Source organism: Leucoraja erinacea, chromosome 24, assembly GCF_028641065.1.
Source record: "Leucoraja erinacea ecotype New England chromosome 24, Leri_hhj_1, whole genome shotgun sequence".
Taxonomy (NCBI): domain Eukaryota; kingdom Metazoa; phylum Chordata; class Chondrichthyes; order Rajiformes; family Rajidae; genus Leucoraja; species Leucoraja erinaceus.
In genome coordinates, this window is record NC_073400.1 from 26,296,923 (window position 1) to 26,317,894 (window position 20,972).

The 20,972-nt window shown below is 42.2% G+C and overlaps 1 protein-coding gene across 3 annotated transcripts in view; it reads left to right on the forward strand.

Annotated features, from left to right (window-relative positions):
- The first annotated feature begins 526 nt into the window (after positions 1-526).
- Positions 527-20,972, forward strand: part of cttnbp2nlb (CTTNBP2 N-terminal like b) — a 59,060-nt gene continuing 38,614 nt past the window's right edge. For 2 of the 3 annotated variants that reach the window (XM_055654864.1, XM_055654863.1), the window contains exons 1-2: positions 573-704; positions 18,568-18,673. In XM_055654864.1, the coding sequence (XP_055510839.1) occupies positions 700-704; positions 18,568-18,673 (111 nt within the window). In that variant the 5' untranslated portion in view covers positions 573-699. Of the gene's footprint in view, positions 705-18,567; positions 18,674-20,972 lie in introns of all 3 variants that reach the window. The other variant, XM_055654865.1, reaches the window with a different exon arrangement.

Here is a 20,972-nt window from a genome sequence, read left to right on the forward strand (position 1 = left end):
CAAAACCCTGTCCAAAGTTGGGTTTGCAAACTAAGTTTGTGGAAAGTTTAAATCCAAAGCTTGTATCAGTTGGGTTGGAAAGTAAATTGGTAAAAAGTTTGTAGTAGTTGGGTTGCAAACTAAGTTTGTAAAAGGTGAGATCCAAAGCCCTGTCCAAAAGTAAGTTTGTAAAAGTTGAGATCCAAAACCCTGTCCAAAGTTGGGTTTGCAAACTAAGTTTGTGGAAAGTTTAAATCCAAAACCCTGTCCAAAAGTTGGGTTTGCAAACTAAGTTTGTGGAAAGTTTAGATCCAAAGCTTGTACTTGTATCAGTTGGCTTGCATCAAGTGTCACCATTGTGAGAGGAAAGCCCACCTCTCCGGAGGTGACGTCACCGAGAGGCGGACGGCGGGGAGACAAAGGGAGCGCCGCCCCGAGCATGCGCGGTGGTCGGCGGTGGGCGGGGCGTGCGCGCGTCCCGCCCACCCGTCCGCCGCCACCCATTGGCCCGGGCCGCCGCCAGTCACCGTGAGTGACGGGGGAAGGGGGAGGGGCGGGAGGACAAGGGGATGGAAAGAGACCAGAAGCTGAGATTGAGTCGGATCTTCAACACGAAGAGCCAGACACAGAGAGGAGCCTCAAATGTAAGTTTCTTTTTAACCCCCCTTCTAAACCATCCCTTCACCTCCACTGCAAGAATTCGATGCTTCGAGTCGATTTATGAGGTAAAGATTTGAGTGGATTTTTAAAATGTTTTTTTTCCAGTCCTTCTGAGGAATATTTTACTCTTTTATTTTTCTTCCTGCACTTTATACTTTGTAAGTTCTCTTCTTTTCTCCCCCCCCTCCTCCTCCTTCCAGTCATTTTCTCTTGATTAAAGGCTTTTATTTCGAGGCGGCACAATTCAATAGGAAAAAAAGATCAATAGAAAATTGGATCAAAAGAGATCAAGTATTGCAATCCAATTTGAAACGTTACAAGTTGTAAATGTGTGTTTTACCCTTCATCATATATCTCTCTCTCTATCTCTCTGTGTAGCTTTCTACTCTGTAAGAAAAGTTTGAATACTTTTTTTTCTAGGTGGTAGTGTGTGGTTGAAAACCTTTTTTAGGTTAAAATAAAAATGTGACTAACATTCATTCTCAGGGATTCCCCTCAGATTTCTTTCCCTGAATTTGGGTTTGGACCACGCTCTTTAATTCTGAGTTGAGGTTTGGGTAATTGAGGCATTTGGCCAAGTGAGGGGGAGGCTTCGGTGAGTTTACTGAGCAGACGAGGAGCAATCAGTGACATGGAAAACTTCCTTCGCCTTAATAGTCATTGAATACAGGCACGAGGAACTGGAGATGCTGGAATCTTGAGTGAAACACAACGTGCTGGAGTTAATCGGTGGGTCAGGCAGCATCTGTGAAGGGAATGTCGACAGGCAACATTTCTGGTTGTGGTGCTACTTCGGTCTGAAGAAGGGGCTGGACCTGAAACATCATCTGTCCATTCCCCCCCCCCATTTTAGTTTAGTTTTTTTGTCATGTGTACCGAGGTACAGTGAAAAGCTTTGTTGTTGTGTGCTATACAGTCAGCAGAAAGACTATACTTGATTACAATGGAGCCGACCGTCCATAGGGTACGGATGCAGGATAAAGGGAATAACGTTCAGTGCAAGTTAAAGTCCGATTAAAGATGGTCTGAGATATCTCCAATGAAGTCTGAGGGTCTCCAGAGATGCTGCCTGACCCTCTGAGTTTCTCCAGCTTTTGTTTAGTTTAGAGATACAGCCCACCGAGTTCGCACTGACCAGCGATCACCCGTACGCCAGCGTATTCTTACACACTAGGGACAATTTACAATTTTCCCAAAGCCAATTACCTACAAATCTCTACGTCTTTGGTATGTGGGAGGAAACCGGAGCACTCGGCGAAAACCCACATGGTCAGAGGGATCAAGCGCGTACTCTGTTCACCCAGCACCGGTAGTCAGGATTGAACCCGGGTCTCTGCTGCTGTAACGCAACAACTCTACCGCAGCGCCGCCGTGCCACCCTCTTTGTGTTTCAAGTAGACGTCATCCTTCAAGACCCAAACATCTAAAGAACACATGTTTGTTGGTGGGGTCAATTGAGAAAGAGTGATTACCATGTAATAATTAATAATATTTTGAAAGTACCTAAATAGCATGTAAGGCACTTTTTAAAGTGACTTGGGAGTTGTCATACAATGAAGTTCTTCTGTTCCCACGAGCACTTGAAACGCTCTTCAGAGGGTGAAGAACTTTGGGTCATCCTTGAGCCATTAAAGATGAGACATTTTGGGGTCGGAGGGAAAACACAAATAGCATCCTTGCCAAAAAAAAAAACCACACGTTTTTGTTTGAATTTGAGGAAATAACTCCTTGAAAGGAATTAAGCCAGTTCCTTATATTACTGGTGCGTCATTGTTTGCAAATATATTTTCTATTGTAATAAATGAAGGAAAGAATTATAAGTTATTGAAGCACCAATGGTATTTGTTAAAAATGTCCTTTGAGGACCATTAATTGCAGAAGCAAATTGGGTATTCCCTTGTTTTTTGAGTGGAATCTTTTTTTGGAGAAAATTCTTAATTTGCATATCTAATCTGTAATGGTACATGGGATGATTAATAGCCTGAATCATATTGACTCACTTTTTTATCTGTAATTATCAATTGTCCTGTTTAAATATTTAAGGTCTATTGTGTGTGTGTGTATGTATTTAATTACTCGCGTCCATTTATTTATTGATTAATCACGTTGTGCTTGGCTGTCACTGTGCTGTATAGTAACAGGGAGGTGATCACATTTTCGGTAATAAGCTCATGAATATACATTTGAGAGGACTATCCATCTGTGTCAATTTTGAAATGGCAGAATTCTGAGTAACATTGTTCTATATCATTCATTCTTTGCACTTGAAGTTTTTTTTTGGATGAGACTGTTGTTTAACTGGTGGCTATCAATAATATAATTGAACGCTGTTCATGGAGGGGTAGTTAAGGATACCAACATGACGAATTAGAATTAACCTAACGTATACTGTCATTTATCTTGCGCTAATAATCGTCTTGTGCCAGTATTGTGAGCAGTCTTGGGCCTCATCTGAAGAAGGATGTTTTGGCGTGGAGATGGTACAGAGGAGGTTTACGAGATTGATCCCAGGATTGAGTGTGTTAACAAAATATGAGTGTTTGATGGCACTGGATTAATATTCGATGAGCGTTTGACGGCACTGGGCCTCTATTTGATGGAGTTTAGAAGGATGAGGGGGATCTCATTGAAACTTACCAAATAGTGAAAGGCCTGGACAGAGTGGATGTGGAGAGGATGTTTCCACTAGTGGGAGAGTCTAGGACCAGAGATCATAGCATCAGGATTGAAGGACGTTCCTTCAGGAAGGAGATGCAGAGGAATTTCTTTAGTCAGAGGGTGGTGAATCTGTGTAATTCATTGCCACAGAATGGTGTGGAGGCCAAGTCAATGGATATTTGTAAGGCAGAGACAGATAGATTCTTCACATAAAGATGGTGTAACTCAGCGGGACAGGCAGCATCTCTGGAGAGAAAGAATGGGTGATGTTTCAGGTGAGACCCTTCTTCAGAAGGAGGACCCTTCTTCAGTGTGAAGAAGGGTCTCAACCCGAAACATCACCCATTCCTTATCTCCAGAGATGCTGCCTGTCCGGCTGAGTTACTCCAGCTTTTTGTGTCTATCTTCGGTTTAAACCAGCATCTTCAGTTCCTTCCTACACATAGATAGATTTTTGATTTGTACAGGTGTTAGGGTTCATGGGGAGGAGGCAGGAGAATGGGGTTAAGAGGGAAAGATAGATCAGCCATGATCGAATGGCGGAGTAGACTTGATGAGCCTAAAGGGCCTGTCCCACAGTACGAGGTAATTCAAGAGCTCTCCCGAGTTTAAAAAAAAATCAAACACGTGGTAAGTACGTAGAATGTACGTCGGAGCTCGGGGCGTCTCTTAGCGGCTCGTAACGCTAACGGCAGGTACTCGGGAAACGCGGTAAGCTCGTGAAGATTTTTCAACATGTTGAAAAATGTCCACGAGAGCCCCTAGTACCTACGAGCGGCTATTACCGTAATTCTCCAAGTTCGAATCAGGGGAAACTCGGGAGAACTCTTGAATTACCTCGTAGAGTGGGACAGGCCCTTTATTCTGCTTCTATAACTTCTTGACATGAATAATTGACCCTGCAAATCTCCAAAAGCCTCTCTCGTTGTCCCCTCCGTTGATATTCTTATTTGAGAGAAAACAGCATTAAAATATAAAAAGATAATTGTAATTCATTGCATCGGTTTGATTTGCATTTTAAATTGCCACAATGATACTTTGTTTTTGAGTGCCCCAATTACTGCGTGTGAAAATTATGCAATGTTTTTAAGGACAACCCAATATAAATTTCTAGTCAATAAATGCTGCTGTAGGTTGTTGACATCAAATTATTGAGTTTTACATCAGTGTGAAACAAAAGAACACGGAATATTTTAAACTCTGCGATTGCTAATTTTTGGAAATCATTTAATGTTGTTCAGAGGTACATTTAAACCTAAACTTACTAGTCATTTCTTGCCCCTCCACAAGTCATTCAATGTAAACGGTCTGATGGAGCTAATAAAGACCTGTTTGTTGATGTGTAGTAAATTTATTTGCTCAGAATTGCTTTGTAAAATAATACGTTCAAGGGATACATTCTTTTAATAAATGCAAGGAAAATAAAGTCATTTAAGCTGGAGAAGTAAATGCCCGTTGCTAAAAATTTCTGGATGAATTGTGCCTTTCTATCACTGGCCTCTCAAAATGAACTCACTCTTGTCAATTTGACTCTTGAATCGCAAAAAGATTGTGGAGGTAGTGCTGCAAATATGAATTAAACTGTGCTTAGAAATCGAGTGGTTGCAAAGCATATATAGAACACTGAATACAGCACTTCATGGTTCTGAAATGACGGACCCATAGAAGTGGAACTGAACTCTCAGCTGCTACAGGTGACAAATAGTTTAGAGATACAACTAGGAAACAGTCCCTTCAGTCATACAGCATGGAATACCAACCTACATGTCCCAGCTACACTAGTCCCACCTGCCTGCATTTGGCCCATATCCCACCAAACCTATCTTATTCATGTACCTTTCCAACTGAATCTTAAACGTTTGGATAGTCAACGACCTTCTCTGACAGCTTGTTCCATACACCCACCACCCTTTGTGTGAAAGGGTCCATCAAGTTCATAGGAGGTTCACGCACTAGTTTTACACATCTAATTTTCAGACACATTCCCTGTTTTTTGGCAATGCCCACTAATTTACTGTGATACCATTATCACATTTAAAATAATATAGATACAGTGTGAGGCCCTTTGGCCCACCGAGTCTGCAATGACCATCAATCACCCATACACTAATTCTATCCTATACACTAGACTAGAGTCAATTTTATAGAAGCCAATTAACCTACAAACCTGCAAACCTTTGGGATGAGGGTGGAAACCAGAGCACCCTGAGGAAACCCACACGGTCACAGGGAGAATGTGTCGTAGGCTCCACACAGACGCCACCCGGAGTCGGGATCGAACCTGAGTCTCTGGCGCTGTGAAGCAGCAGCTGTGCCTTTGTGCTGCCCTATGGTTCCTGGAGATATGTTAAATCATATTTCTTCTCCACAGACCTAATCATATTACTCTCTATTTAATTTTCTGTGAATAATATGCTAGATCTATTTCTCCTTTTCTCGATTCCTGTTGTAATTTTCCGTCAATGTCAGTCTGTTTTTCCAACCACATGTAATTCCAGAATAACTGGCTGATAACTGAAGAAAGTAAACAACTTGTAGCAAATGCCACAGGAATTCCTACTTGAGCAAATTCTAGGCCGTCATGCCTGTGATTGGTTTCCAATTGCTAGCTAGTTTAGCAAGGTACAGTGAAAAGTTATTTTGTTGCGTGCAGCGAAGAGATTACATGCGTGATTACAATCGAGCCACCCATTGTGTACAGATACAGACCAAGGGAATAATGTTTAATGCATTATAAATTCTGATTGAAGATAGTCCGATAGTCTCCAATGAGGTAGATGTTAGGTCAGGACCACTCTCTGGTTGGTGATGGGATGGTTCAGTTGCTTGATAACAACTGGGTAGAAACTTCCTGAAATTGGAGATATGCATTTTCGCACTTCTGTACTTCTTGTCTGATGGGAAAGGGGGGAAGAGGGAGTGTCCGGGGTGAGACTCATCCTTTATAAAGCTGGTGGACTCGCCGAGGCAGCATGAAGCGTAGATGGAACCTAGCTGAAAGGCAGAATGATCAATGGCCTGATTTAAACCCTGAGACACAAGCAACTGCAGATGCTGGAACCTTGAGTGAAACATAAAGTGCTGGAGTAACTCAGTGGGTCGAGCAGCATCTCTGTTGGTCATGGATAGGTGATATGTCAGGTCGGCACCCTTCTTGAGACTGATATAAACTTTATTATGCATGCCTTTTTAATTGTAGCGCATTGCTAAATGACTTAATGCCCAAGTTTAGAGGATCATGATAACATTATCAAATTTACAAGTTTGATGCGTGTTTTATTTTTGTAATCTGTTTGGCCATTTTAATGCATTTCCATTTTGTCCCAGGCTACAAGTGGAACGTTGATCGGGCTTATATTTGCATGATGCTTTAGTAAAAAAAAAAACTACTGGAGGAACTTGGCAGGCAAACGGGTGGATAACATTTTGGGTCAGGGCTCATCTTCAAACTCGAGATTCCAGCACCTGCAGTCTCTTGTATCTCAGTGGAATAATACTTAACTCTTTTCTGGTTCTGTTTTGGAGGATTTGTCCACTAAATATTTCCACCTTGATTTGTTTATTGAAAGGCTATTTCACGTTGGTTAATATCTGTGGAGAGAAATTCTATTTGGCATAAAGACTTATGAAGACGTACTTAAGTTGTGTTGGTCGATATAAAGGGTAGCGTGTAAGAATAATGTATAAGGATATAAATATAATCTTAATTCACTGTGACAGATTACTTCATACAAATGTTTGGATGTTTAATATATTTGGGCTGTTTACTCCAGTCTTCTGTACACACTATTCATGAGTTGAAGATGGACATAAAAAGCTAGAGTAACTCAGAGGGTCAGACAGCATTCTCTGGAGAAAAGGAATAGGTAACAGTTTGGGTCTGAAGAAGGGACTCAACCCAAAACGTCACCTATTCCTTTTCTCAAGAGATGCTGCCTGACCCGCTGAGTTACTCCTTCTTCAGTATAAACCTGCATCTGCAATTCCTTCTTCCTACACTAATCATAAGTTATCTTGTTAGTTTAATTCAAAGCACAAAATGTGTGTCGGTATTTTTGTATGAGAAATTTTGTGTGCTTTGTATTTAGAAATATTCTGTTATTTTGCTTGATATTTTCCATTGTTGTAGTACCTTGTTCCCTTTCTCAGAAAGGCCTCTTACTTTTGGGGGAAGGAGGTGGGATAGGGAGGGGTGGGGGTGGATGAAGTGCTTATTAAAGCATCCTCTTCATTATGCCTTGAAGCCAGTGAAGAAATTATATCGAAGATAGACACAAGAAGCTGGAGTAACTCAGCGGGTCAGACAGCATCTCTGGAGAAAAGGGATAGGTGACGTTTCTGGTCAAGACCCTTCTTCAGTCCTGAAGATCGTCTCGACCCGAAATGTTACCTATTCCTTTTCTCCAGAGATGCCGTCCGACCTGCTGAGTTACTCCAGCTTTTTGTGTCTATCTTTTGTTTAAACCAGCATCTGCAGTTCCTTGCTACACAAAGAAATAATAACACTGGTTAATACCATTAAAGTACATTATTGTAACCATACTATATCAGTGAATTTTGGTCAGTATAAATTTTAATTTGGTGTGTCACAGTGTAATGGCTTTGTTACACATATGATTTGATCTTGTTTTGAAAATGAATACAAATTCTAGGTGACGGTTATAACAACCTGATACGGCAAATGGTTTAAATTCAGACTTTGTGCTCCAGTTTTTTGATTTGGGCATAATTTGCAGAATTAGGCTATTGGATTCGGATTGAACATGCCTTAATTAACTTGTCACTTCCATTAAATTTACTTGAAGCAGAATAAATTAAATCTGGAAAGCAATAAACTACACTTTATTATGCAGCAGACAAAGAGCTGCTGTGTTCGGTAAAGAACAGCTGCATCAAGGTCGCGAAAGATCAGATGTGGCAGGAAGGCAGAGAGAGGAACAATGGTCGGCAATGAAGGACTTAAGCATTCTATTGTTTTCAAGCCGAGCCACTTTCAGCTACCAATTCCGGAGGTTAGATAATTAGACACATTTTTCACTTTTTTCAATAACATACTTGACTGTCCCGAACAGAAAACATTATTTTACATCATGAAGAAATGAATATTTTGGGGCACGGGATGACTTCTGTAAATAGTTATTCCAGTGAATTACTTGCAGTTTGTCTGCTAGATATTTTTAACCGTTCTCGCTGTAATTTGAAACCTTTACAGAGACTAAAACTATAGATTATGGGGCGAAGGCAGGAGAATGGGGTCAGGAGGGATCGATAGATCAGCCATGATCCCTGAATGACAGTGCTGCCTCGAAGGGCCGAATGGCCTACTCCTGCACCTATTGTCTATTGCCTATTGTCTATTGTATGGTAAAGTGGAGTTCTGATCATTATATAACGCTACAGTCAGTGTGAAGCAGTGTCTCGACCCGAAACGTCACCTATTCTTTTTCTCCAGAGATGCTGTCTGGCCCGCTGAGCTACTCCAGCTTTTTGTGTCTTATGTTCAGTTTAAACCAGCATCTGCAGTTCCTTCCAACACACTATAGATCCACTTTTCCTTACTGAAGTGAAAGTGTGTTATTTGGCTCCTTTCTGATTGGGGCCCTTTGTTTAGAGCAGCTTTTTATTCAGGAAACCAATTAAGTCAAAGCCCAGGAAAATAAGAGTCAATGAAGTATTTGTTGAGGTGGCCTATTCTCTATTGGGGAAATAAACATAGGCAACTAGTCCCCTATATTTGCAGTTCATTAAGTTCCTAAATTGTGTGCAGAAGCCCAGTCATACCATGGTGACAGAGGGAGTATTTAGAAAAGGGAACAGGACAACAGACTTCTGTCATTACACTATCCTCTCCATCCACTTCCTGTGCATACAAATAGCAAACTCTTCAAAATGTATCTGCTGTGCGTACAATTCATTCCTTGTTACAATTGCAAACATTCACAGTTTTAGAACTGCTCGATATTTCAAAGAAAATCTGTAATCTGGTATTTGAGTGTTTAAAACGTTAAATCAGCAATTTGTGCTCTATCAATTCAGTGTGACGTCTCGCCTTTTGAGTTGTGTAAGTGTTTCCACTGTATGAATTCATTTTTGCATACCACTTGCAAGGTTGTGTTAGTCAAAGTTCATTGCAAGTTTCAATTTTTTTCTAGCCCATTAGATTCTAGGTATGCATAAAGGTTCTGATGGACTTCTCACCACCAATCAATTATGTTCTTGGTACTAGTTTGAAAGATATAGTGCGGGACAGGCCCTTCGGCCCACCGAGTCCATGCACACGGACACTATCCCACACGCACGAGGGACAATTTATATTTTTATCAAGTTAACTAGCCTACAAACCTGTCTGTCTTTGGAATAATCATATAAAACCATATGACAATTACAGCACGGAAACAGGCCATCTCGACCCTGCCGAACACGTATATGGGAGGAAAGCAGAGCTCCTGGACTAAATTCACGCAGGTCATAGGGAGAACGTACAAACTCCATACAGACAGCACCCATAGTCAGGATCGAACCCGGGACTCTAGTGCTGTAAGGCAGCAACTCTGTCGCTGTGCCACCATGCTGCCCTGGTGGTTCAGTTCTTGTGATGAGGCACATTGCTAATTGACTTTGGCTGCTCAAGAAAGCAGCTGATAAGAATCCACCGTTTCCCTTCCCTTTGGGGTCTTAAGGTCATTACGTGTAAACCTCTACCTAATTGACTTTTGGCCAAAGGGGTTCTTCAGAACAAATCTTTCTAAGAGGAGCAGCTGGTACAGAAATATCCAACTGAATGGACATTGCCCAGATCTATACTGAACTGGGAATGGATAGAACCTCAGCATTTAGTAACATCTAGTCTTTTACATTCTGCAGACAGCTTGATATGGCCACAGATATCTGATTGAGGGCATGGTAGATACATTTTTATATCCTTTTACAGCTATTTTGGAGAATATGGGTAGGATTTTGTTTTTGAGTTGGGAACTGTCTTCAGACTGATTTTGGGGGGGGAAGAAAATTGGAAGAGTTGTGGAGGTGGGACAAATAGGGTGATTATATGTGGGGGGGTCTTTAATTAACAGATTGGTGGACAAAGGACAGAGATGGATAGAAGACAAAGGGTCTCTGGCAGCTACCCATTTTAATTCCCCTTCCCTTATGAGCGAGGGTCAGGAAAGTGGACTAGCTTGATTAGACAACTTGGTTAGTATGGATGAGGTGGATTGAAGGTCGATTTCAGCCAGACTATCTCAAAGATCCAGTTTCCCTGGTGTGTGTAGCTGTATGACTCTGCTAAATTTCACATCATCTGCAGACACACTGATCATGCTTCCCAAATCTAAATCCAGAGACCGGAATTCATTCCTAACTACGGGTGCTGTCTGTACGGAGTTTGCCCAATCTCCCTGGGACCACATGGGGTTTCTCTGGGTGTTTTCCTCCCACTCTCAAGGTGTACAGGCTTGTAGGTTAATTGGCTGTTGTAAATTGTCCCCAGTATGCAGGATGGAACTGGGGTGTGTGGGGTGATTGCAGGTCAATGCTGACTCAGTGGGACAAAGGGCCTGTTTCCACACTATATCTCTAAAGTCTAAAGGGTGTCAACTGGAAACATCGCGGAACCTTGTTCTCCAGAGATGCAGCCAGACTTGCTCAGTTACTCCAGCATTTTATGTCATTTTTTTCACTGTACACCGAGTTGCTGCAAATGGCAATGTTGTTACTTAAATGTATGGCTCAAGAATGGATGTATCTGAAGATAACTTCCTGGCTCATTTCAGTAACTTTTTTAAGCTATATTTTCCCATTTTTATGGTAAAGAAAAGTGCAAACTTTGCTCTGCTTCTCTGTGATGGTTTCCAGCTGTTGGCATGGTAGACTTTTTTCTAACACCGTCTGGTAACTTCTAATTAGTTGTGAGCATTATTGTGGTGAGGTGATTTTACAGCAGAAATGGTGCTAAACATAAGAGGAAGTGCGAACTTGAGTCCTGTGAAGCTGAAATCCCACAACAATTCTTTTGGAAAAGAAAGTTGTTGTGAAGAGGCAAAAATTGGACTTGCAAATAAGATTATTTTTCTGGTGAGAAGGAATGGGTGACGTTTCGGGTCGAGACTCTTCTTCAGACTGGCGTCTGATGTGGTATATAAGAAAACAAACAACAATAGTGCAAAAGGACAGAACAAATGCACCCGTCAATGTAGTTCAGACCTTGTTTGGAGGTTTGTAGTGTTTAATTGCCTTATGGCTGTAGGGAAGAAGCTGTTTCTGAACCTGGACGTTACAGTTTTCAGGCCCTCGTATCTTCTTCTCCTGCCCCGATGGCAGGAGTGAAATGAGTGTGTGGCTAGGGCGGTGTGGGTCTCTGATGATGCTTGCCAGCTTTTTGAGGCAGCGATTCCGGTAAACCCCTTCATTGGTTGGGGGGATCAGTACCCGTGATGGGCTGGGCAGTGAGTCTCTGCTGTGCCTGAAAATAGTCAATCATCTGACTTTATATTCTGCCATTTTTATTATCTTGTTACAGAAGTGGTAAAGTTATTTGATTGCCATACATTCAAGTTTGTTCTATCTGCCCTCGGAGACATGATTTGTAATTGACTAAGATACCAGATTGGGTTTTGTCTGATTGGGATCTCCAGAAGTAATTTTCTGGTAATTTTTCAAAAATGTGACTTTCTAACGTGTGGGTTTTAGGAGCATTTTCTGTGCCCCTGAAAATAGCATATGTGAGATTGAAAAGAGGGGCAGGGGTGGAAGTGTTGGAGCAAGGAGGCAATGTGGGAGGGGAATAGTCCGATGTGAGTGATTCCTGGGAACCAGACTGATTCCTGGGATGTCAGGACTGTCTTATGAAGAAAGACTGGATAGACTTGGTTTATACTCTCTAGAATTTAGAAGATTGGGATCTTATAGAAACTTACAAAATTCTTAAGGGGTTGGACAGGCTAGATGCAGGAAGATTGTTCCCGATGTTAGGGAAGTCCAGGACAAGGGGTCACAGCTTAAGGATAAGGGGGAAATCCTTTAAAACCGAGATGAGAAGAACTTTTTTCACACAGAGAGTGGTGAATCTCTGGAACTCTCTGCCACAGAGGGTAGTTGAGGCCAGTTCATTGGCTATATTTAAGAGGGAGTTAGATGTGGCCCTTGTGGCTAAGGGGATCAGGGGGTATGGAGAGAAGGCAGGTACGGGGGTACTGAGTTGGATGATCAGCCATGATCATATTGAATGGCGGTGCAGGCTCGAAGGGCCGAATGGCCTACTCCTGCACTAATTTCTATGTTTCTAATAGCTTCTGTGCTAAATCACTTGCGATTCTTCAATTTTAATGATCTTTTCTTCCCAACCAGTGATTTCCTTTAGATTTTTTTTCTCTGTTCTTTTGACCACTGCTTCCACCTCCCACTGCCAGTACTACCAAGAATTAATTTTGTTTCCAGCTTCTGAGCTAAATGTCAATGCTGCCAAGTCAAACTGGCCATTGGGGCTGCCTTTAAATTAGTTTAGTTCATTGTCACGTGTACCAAGGTATGGGGGAAAAGCTTTTTTTTTTTTTTTTTTTTTTTTGCTGCGTGCTAACCATTCAGCGGAAAAACAATATATGATTACAATCGAGCCATCCACAGTGTACAGATACAGGGTAAAGGGAATAACGTTTAGTGCTTGATAAAGTCCAGTAAAGTCTGATCAAAGATAGCCCGATGGTCTCAAATGAGGTAGATCGTAACTCAGGACTGCTCTCTAGTTGTTGGTAGGATTGTATTGGGTAGATTGGATAAATTAAGCTTTGTGTCAAATTCAAATGGGACTAGCTTAGACTCCCATTTTTGCCACATAATTAGCCTATCTCTTCCCTGCCCCCTTCCCGTCAAACCTCCAACTAATCTGTTGATCTCCATCTTAAAACTTGTTTTGCGTTCCTAACACTTCCATCCTCATAGGATCATTAACCTGAAAAGTTAATACATTTTGTTTCTCTCTCCACAAAATGTTACCCGACCTGCTCACTGTGTTTGCATTTTCTCTACTGTGCTTAAATCATGGTGTCAATCAATCAATAAATTAATTGCTTAAATCATGACGTTTCCCAGTCGTACAGCATGGGAATAGGCCCTTCAGCTCAATTTGTCTATGCTGAAAGAGATGCCCCATCTAAACAAACCCCACTTCGTCTAAACCTTTCCAATCCATGTACCTGTCCAAATGTGTTGTTAATATTGTTATTGTACATGTCTAAAATATTTCTTCAATCAGTTAATTCCACGTACCTCCCTTCCTCTGGGTGGGAAAAGTTGCCCCTTGGCGTTCCTTTAAATCTTTCCCCTCTAATCTTCAATCTATGGCCTTTAGTTCTTGATTCCACTACTCTGGGGGGAGGGGAAACAAACCCTGCATTCACCCTATTCCCCTCTATTTTATGCACCTCTATATATGCACCCTTCAGCTGTCTTGTACTCATAGGGATTAAGTCGTAGACTGTCCCTCTCCTTATGGTTCAGGCCGCCAAGTCCTGGCAACAGTCTTCGCCGTCTATGAAAATCTTAACTGTGTACGATATCATTTTTGTCATCTGCAAACAGACTCGTCATGCCATGTATATGTTCATCTAAATCATTGACTATAGATGCCAAACAGCAATGGGACCATCACCGTTCCCTGAGGCACACGACGATTCACAAGCCTCCAGTCCACAAAACACTCTTCCACCACCACCATCTGCTTCCTATCATGAAGCAAATCCTGTATCCAGTTAGCTAATGCTCCCTGGATTCCATACAATTTAACCTTTCAGAACAGCCGACAATGTAGAACCTGATCAAAAGCTTACTGAAATACAAATAGTCCACTGCCCTGTCCTCGTCCACCTTTTTGGTTACTTCTTTAAAGAACTTTCAAACAAATTCATAATTATGTGATCTCCCACACACAAAACCATGCTGACTGTAATTATTTACTTAAAAGTGCTGACTCCCATTCACTAACCATGAAACAAGTCCCACAAAATAAGTCCGTGTGATTACACAAATTTCCAGTTGATTTACCCATGTTGTTTCTGCAAATACCCAAAGTAATGCAATTGAAATTAGTTATATATTTAAACATGACATTAACTTGCCGAACTGTAGCATTTAGCCACTAAACATTTGTATGTTAGAACTGTTTTCATTTTAGTTTGGTTTTCGAGATATCACGCGGTAACAGGCCCTTTGCCCCACCAAGTCCAGTGATTTTTATATATATATATACACACACACACACACACACACACACACACACACACACACACACACACACACACACACACACACACACACACACACACACACACCACAATTTACAATGTTACCAAGCCAATTAACCTACAAACCTGTGTCGAAGGAAACCGGAACACCCAGAGAAAACCCAAGCAGTCACAGTGAGAACACACAAACTCTGTATAGACAGCATCCGTAATCAAGATTGAACATGGGTCTCCAGCGCTATACAGTCTCCAGCGCTGTCCCACTTGGGCGTCATTTGCGCATCATTTAAGCGACATCATTTGCGCGTCATGACGCGCACGTGATGCGCGCACGGTGCGTGGTGATGGAGGCAGAGACGCGCAGTCCCGCGCTGCGCCTTGGGATTTTGGGATTCGCAAAATCTTCGCGCCCAAGTGGGACAGGCCCTTAAAGCAGCAACCATACCGCTGTGCCACTTCACCACTCCTCTGCGACACTGTGTCTCCCCAAATCTAGATGTCTCCTCAAAGACCTGACCTTCAGTTATGTTCTGCTACAGAGATTTGGAACGTTATAACTGACAAATTCCAAGTATTATTTTTATGAGACATCATTGGAGTTACTTTAACCCCTTCAGGTGTACAATGTATAATGATAGTACATATTGTAAGATTAGGATCAACATTTGTAGCATATGTGCATGTTGCTTGTGCATGATAGACAGAGTTGACGTGGAAAAGCTTTTCCCACTGAGAGTAGGGAAGATTCAAACAAGGGGACATGACATGAGAATTAAGGGACTGAAGTTTAGGGGTAACATGAGGGGGAACTTCTTTACTCAGAGAGTGGTAGCTGTGTGGAATGAGCTTCCAGTGAAGGTGGTGGAGGCAGGTTCGTTTTTATCATTTAAAGATAAATTGGATAGTTATATGGATGGGAAGGGAATGGAGGGTTATGGTCTGAGCGCAGGTATATGGGACTAGGGGAGATTATGTGTTCGGCACGGACTAGAAGGGTCGAGATGGCCTGTTTCCATGCTGTAATTGTTATATGGTTATATGCTTGTTAAACTTTAAACCAGAACAGTTCCTGATATTTCATCTGAAAATCACCACCTGTAACGGCGTCAAATTCTTTGCTCGATGAGGAGCCGGCCTGGGAAATGTACTTGACTCTTATGACCTTTAAACTTGAGTGAGGCTGATGTCTATTCAAGCAAAACCATACTTTAGCTCCTGGACAGCCTTTAAGGAAGAGTAGAGGAATCTACAGGTGGATTTATGCGCATAATTTAGAGACTGATGATAGGTTTTCTGAAGTAGGCGAGTGGCATGGAGAGTGGAGAAATACTTAACGAGAAAATTACTCCTGACCTGTATAGAGTAAGAATGTTAATGTGATATTTCAACTTGACTGGCCTTTTTAAACAGATGAGGTTTTTTTTAAAGCCATTATTATGTATATTTGCAGAAGCACGTTAGCCAAACCTTTGTTGCTTTTCTTTAATTTTTGCATCACCATTGTGGTATAGAACCGCACAATGGAGAATCTACGTTACAAATCTAATGTTGCCTGATTCTAATATGTTAAATAGCATCATCAGAGTCTTCTTGTTAGTTACAGATCTGAAATTAGATACGAGTTAAGTATGGAGCAGGTCCACCTAAAACTTCTATTCATTATTCATGAGATGGGATCCCAAGTGAAATTCAATCCATACAAAATGTGTAGAAAGGAGCTGCAGATGCTGGTTTATACCGATGATAGATACAAAGTGCTGGTGTCATCATCATCATCGGCAGTCACTCGAAACGAGTATGACTGTCCTCTCATGGAGGACGCCTGTGCGTGACTTTGTGTAACTGGTGCACAGACAGCCACCCCACGGTCCTTGACAGATCTGGGTCAGGATCCAGTGGCATGGAGTCCAAGGCGACCGGAGACCCTTTTCTGCTGCAGCCTTCATCCGCCTTCACAGCTATTGTGACGCTCCACTAAAGTCAACCATTGTCCTCCACTGTTCCACCGTTGAGGTCTTGGTTAGATTGCTCTTTGTCAGAGACCTCCCCCTCGACCTTAGCGCCATGGGTGACCCTACCAGGAGCATAGCTCCAGACGGCATCACGTGTAACTCAGCAGGTCAGGCAGCATGAAAGATGTGACTCTGGAGAAAAAGGGTGGGCGACTTGTCTGAAGTAGGGTCCGACCCGAAACCTCACCTATCTGTTTTCTCCAGAAATTCTGCCTGACCCGCTGAGTTACTCGAGCACTTTGATTCTATCTTCAATCCATACAATGAGTAGAGTATGCATTAATTCTGTGCACAAATTCCCTGACGTTTTAACTAAACAGAGTTTCCTCTCTCTCTCCATCCTTCCCCCACCCGAGTCGTCCTACTGGTTGCACTGTCGTCCTGCTTACTTCACTGTTTTCACTGTTACAACACAAAGGTCTGTCCACTCGTTATCATCTTCTCAACAGCCAACAATGGACCATTGTGGTCTCCACCTTTCCTTGATCATTTGCTGGCTTTGACTTGTTCTTTTCACACCTTTCATTCATTTGTTCTTTGTACCTTTTCATATCTCTAGTTTCCCTCCCTCCTGACTCAGTGTGAAGAAGGGTCTCGACCCGAAACGCCACCTATTCATTTTCTCCAGAGATGCTGCCTGACCTGCTGAGTTACTCCAGCATTGTGTGTCTATCTTTGGTGCAAACCAACATCTGCAGTCCGTTCCTTCCCATTGCTGACTTCCCCGGCTGATCAGCAGGTCAAATTTGCAGCATGCAGCCAGGGCTCTGAAACTCCAGTCCAGCCGGAGTCGGCAGATCCCTTCTCATACAGACTTTGCGGGCCGGTATCTCGGCCCCTCCAAAGCCATGACCCCTGTTTGTGCGGCAAAACGGAAAATCTGGCAAGGCTCCAGAAGCAAGGGTGCTGGAAAATCAGTGATGGACCTTCAGTAAAGACGACTAGGTAACAAAAGGTGTTCAGAATGGAATTTGCTTTTCAAGGTTGATGAAAAGCAAGAATAACTATTTCAATGCTTGCTTGTATCAGTGGCAGTCTTCTTGCATGCAATCCAGAACAATTATCCAGACCCTGTGTGAAACTGGGTGTAAGAGATCTGCTCAACACAAAGGTCTGTACTGTAAGGGAGCCTTCATTTTTTTTAGTAACTCCTTTCACCATGGACTTGTTTTCTGTGCCAGCGCTGCACAATGTTGAACAGAAAACCCTTGTTGCTGTAATTTGATAACTGAAAGGGGCTTGTCCATTTTTTTTTTTTTTTTTTTTTTTTTTTTTTTTTTAATATCCATCTTCAGAGCTCAGAAGAAACATCTGAAATGAAGAAGCACAACGATGGAAATACTCTGCAGATCAGGGAGCATCATGAGAGAGAACACAAACGTTTTTAACAAACAGGCTCTAATTTGAGAGACATTTACAAATGAAAATCTAATAAATTGGTGATGAAGGACAAGCGTTGGATTTAAAAAATGATAACATTGATAAAATAATTACAATGTGGAACAGCGGTAGAGTTGTTGCCTTTCAGCGCCAGAGACCTGGGTTACGGGTGCTGTCCGTATGGAGTTTGTACATTTGCCCTGTGACCGCGTGGGTTTTCTCCAGGTGCTCCGGTTTCCTCCCACATTCTAAAGATGTGCAGGTTTGTAGGTTAATTGACTTCTGTAAATTGTCCCTCGTGTTTAGGATAGAACTAGGGTACGGGTGATCGTTGGTCGTCATTGACTCGGTGGGCCAACGGGCCTGTTTCCGTGGTGTATCTCTAAACTCAACTACACTTAAAGACATTTCTGGACTAACAAGGTTGGAGTAGCTCAAACTGGTCTAAAGATGACATAGTATAAAGGTGGGGTTTTCGCATGTGGAAAACTATTAAAATGAAATATCTTTATATATCGGACCCACCTTCATTGATTCATCCTTTCTAGAATTACCTGTACATTACAGTATGTTTCTTAAACCTTGCATCAAGCACAAAGGGAGAAAAGACAAGGCTAACAGCAATAATCTTTCTTTCATAGAACCAACATGAACCTAGAAAATCTCAGCAAGTCCGAGCTACTGATGTTCTTCAGCGTGCTTGAGGGGGAACTTGAAGCAAGGGATATGGTGATAGAAGCACTGCAAGTAAGTATTGTCAAATACATTTTGCCTTTTGCAGCTATTTTTCCCATGACAGTAGTTTTATCTTTATTCCCTTCATCATGTATCTGTACACTGTGGATGAATTGATTGTAATCGTGTATTATCTTTCCGCTGACTGGTTAGCACGCAACAAAAGCTTTTCACGGTATCTCTGTTCAGGCGACAATAAACTAAATTAACTAACTATTGAAAACAAACTAGTGCCAATGACAAAGGAACAGAACCGCATATTTTTGTTGTACAGCTACACCCCAGTGAAGTGCCATACATAGAAAATAGGTGAGGCAGGCCATTCGGCCTTTCGGCACCGCCATTCAATATGATCACTGATCATCCAACTCAGTATCCTTACCTGCTTTCTCTCCATACCCCCTGATCCCTTTAGCCACAAGGGCCACACCTAAACTCTCTGGCCCCCACAGCAAGGTTAGATTGGGGTCCCAAAAGATTTCCCCCTTATCCTTAAACTGTGACCCCTTGTTCTGGACTTCCCCAACATCATTCCTAATTGTCACTATGTGAACATTAACCTATTCTCAAGCCCTCGATCTGTAAATGGAGGGAGATGTTAGGAGAATGGGGTAGAGAGGGGAATACTATGGCTGGAGCTGTATAGAGAAAGAACAAGTCATGCTCATAATATTACAGCGTGGAAACTGGCCCAACTTGCCCACACCAACCAACATGTCCCATCTATTCTACTCTTGACTTGCCTGCGTTTGGCCAATATTCCTTAAAACCTATCCTATCCATCCGAATATTTCAGAATACTGTATTTTAACATGGAACATAGAACAGTACAGCATAAGAACAGGCTCTTCCCCGAACATGATACCAAGCCCATCTCTTATCTCAGGTAGACACAAACTGCTCTTGTCTACCCACGCATTATCCATATTCCATCATTTCTTACGTATCCATATGCCAATCCCAAATCCTCTTAAATGCCACTATAGTGTCATATTTTCTGGAAAACAAGAAAATGCTGGAAATGTTTTAAATGCAGCCGCTCTGGCAGTATGGGTAGAAAAGGGGTTGAAACTGCATTAACATTGCAGGTTCATGCATTAAACTGGCCATTGGAAGGTGACTCCAGACTGTCAAAGCTGCCACTGCCAGGCATAAAAACAGCTTTTTTCCACAAGTAGCAGCTCCACTCAATAACTAAAAATCTGTGGCCTCCTTTTGCTCTGGTATTTTATTTAATTCACATGTTTAATCAATAATGTTTTATTATTAATGTTTAATGTCTTATGTATCATTCCTAATTGTCACTATGTCATGTTGTCACTTGCGGGCGGAGCACCAAGGCAAATTCCTTGTATGTGAATACTTGGCCAATAAACTTATTCATTTCTGCCAAGGATTTAGAAAGGCCAGTTATCTGAAATTCCCATCACCATCGAATGCTGGGGGCTGTAATGTATCTGGGTTAGCGGAAAGATTCCTCTAATCTGTGTTGGGCTTTGTTAGAATGGTGTAAGAAGTCAAAACCTGTCTGAGTGAGATTAAGATGGAGGATAAAAGATGACTCTAGGTACAGGCTTGTTCTCGTAGACTGAACAGCAGTGCTCTGCAAAGCCGTGCTTTAGTTTGCATTGTTTCCTTTCATGTAAAGACGACCACATCGTGAACACTGGACGCTGTATACTATATTGGAAGAAGTGAATTGTAGCTTTAGTCCTCGTCATATAGCCCCTTCAGCCCAACTCCTCCATGCCAAAATGAGGGAATGCAGATGTTGGTTTAATACACAAAATGGTGGAGTGACTCAGTAGGTCAGGCAGCCTCTCCGGAGAGGCACTATACATTACTTTACTTTAGCGATACAGTGCAGAAACAGGCCTTTCGGCCCACCGAGTGCATGCTGACCAGCGATCCCCATACACTAGCATTATCCTACACACTGGGGACAATTGACAACTTAACCAAAGCCAATTAACCTACAAACCTCTACCTCTTTGTGTTGGAGAAAACCGGAGCTCCCAGAGAAATCCATGTGGTCTCTGGGAGAGGTGCAGGCTCAAAGGGCCGAATGGCCTACTCCTGCACCTATTTTCTATGTATCTATGTAAACTCCGTACGGCCAGCACCCATAGTCGGAATCAAATCCAGGTCTCTGCCGCTGTAAGGCAGCAACTTTACTGCTGCGCCACCATGCCACCCTTTTCTATGGGTTTTCTACTTTTCTGTGAGACGATAACAAATATTAATACGTGCATTATAGCTATTAGTAGACCCATGAAAGTATTGCTGGAAAATTCTCTTGACGTGAGTGTTT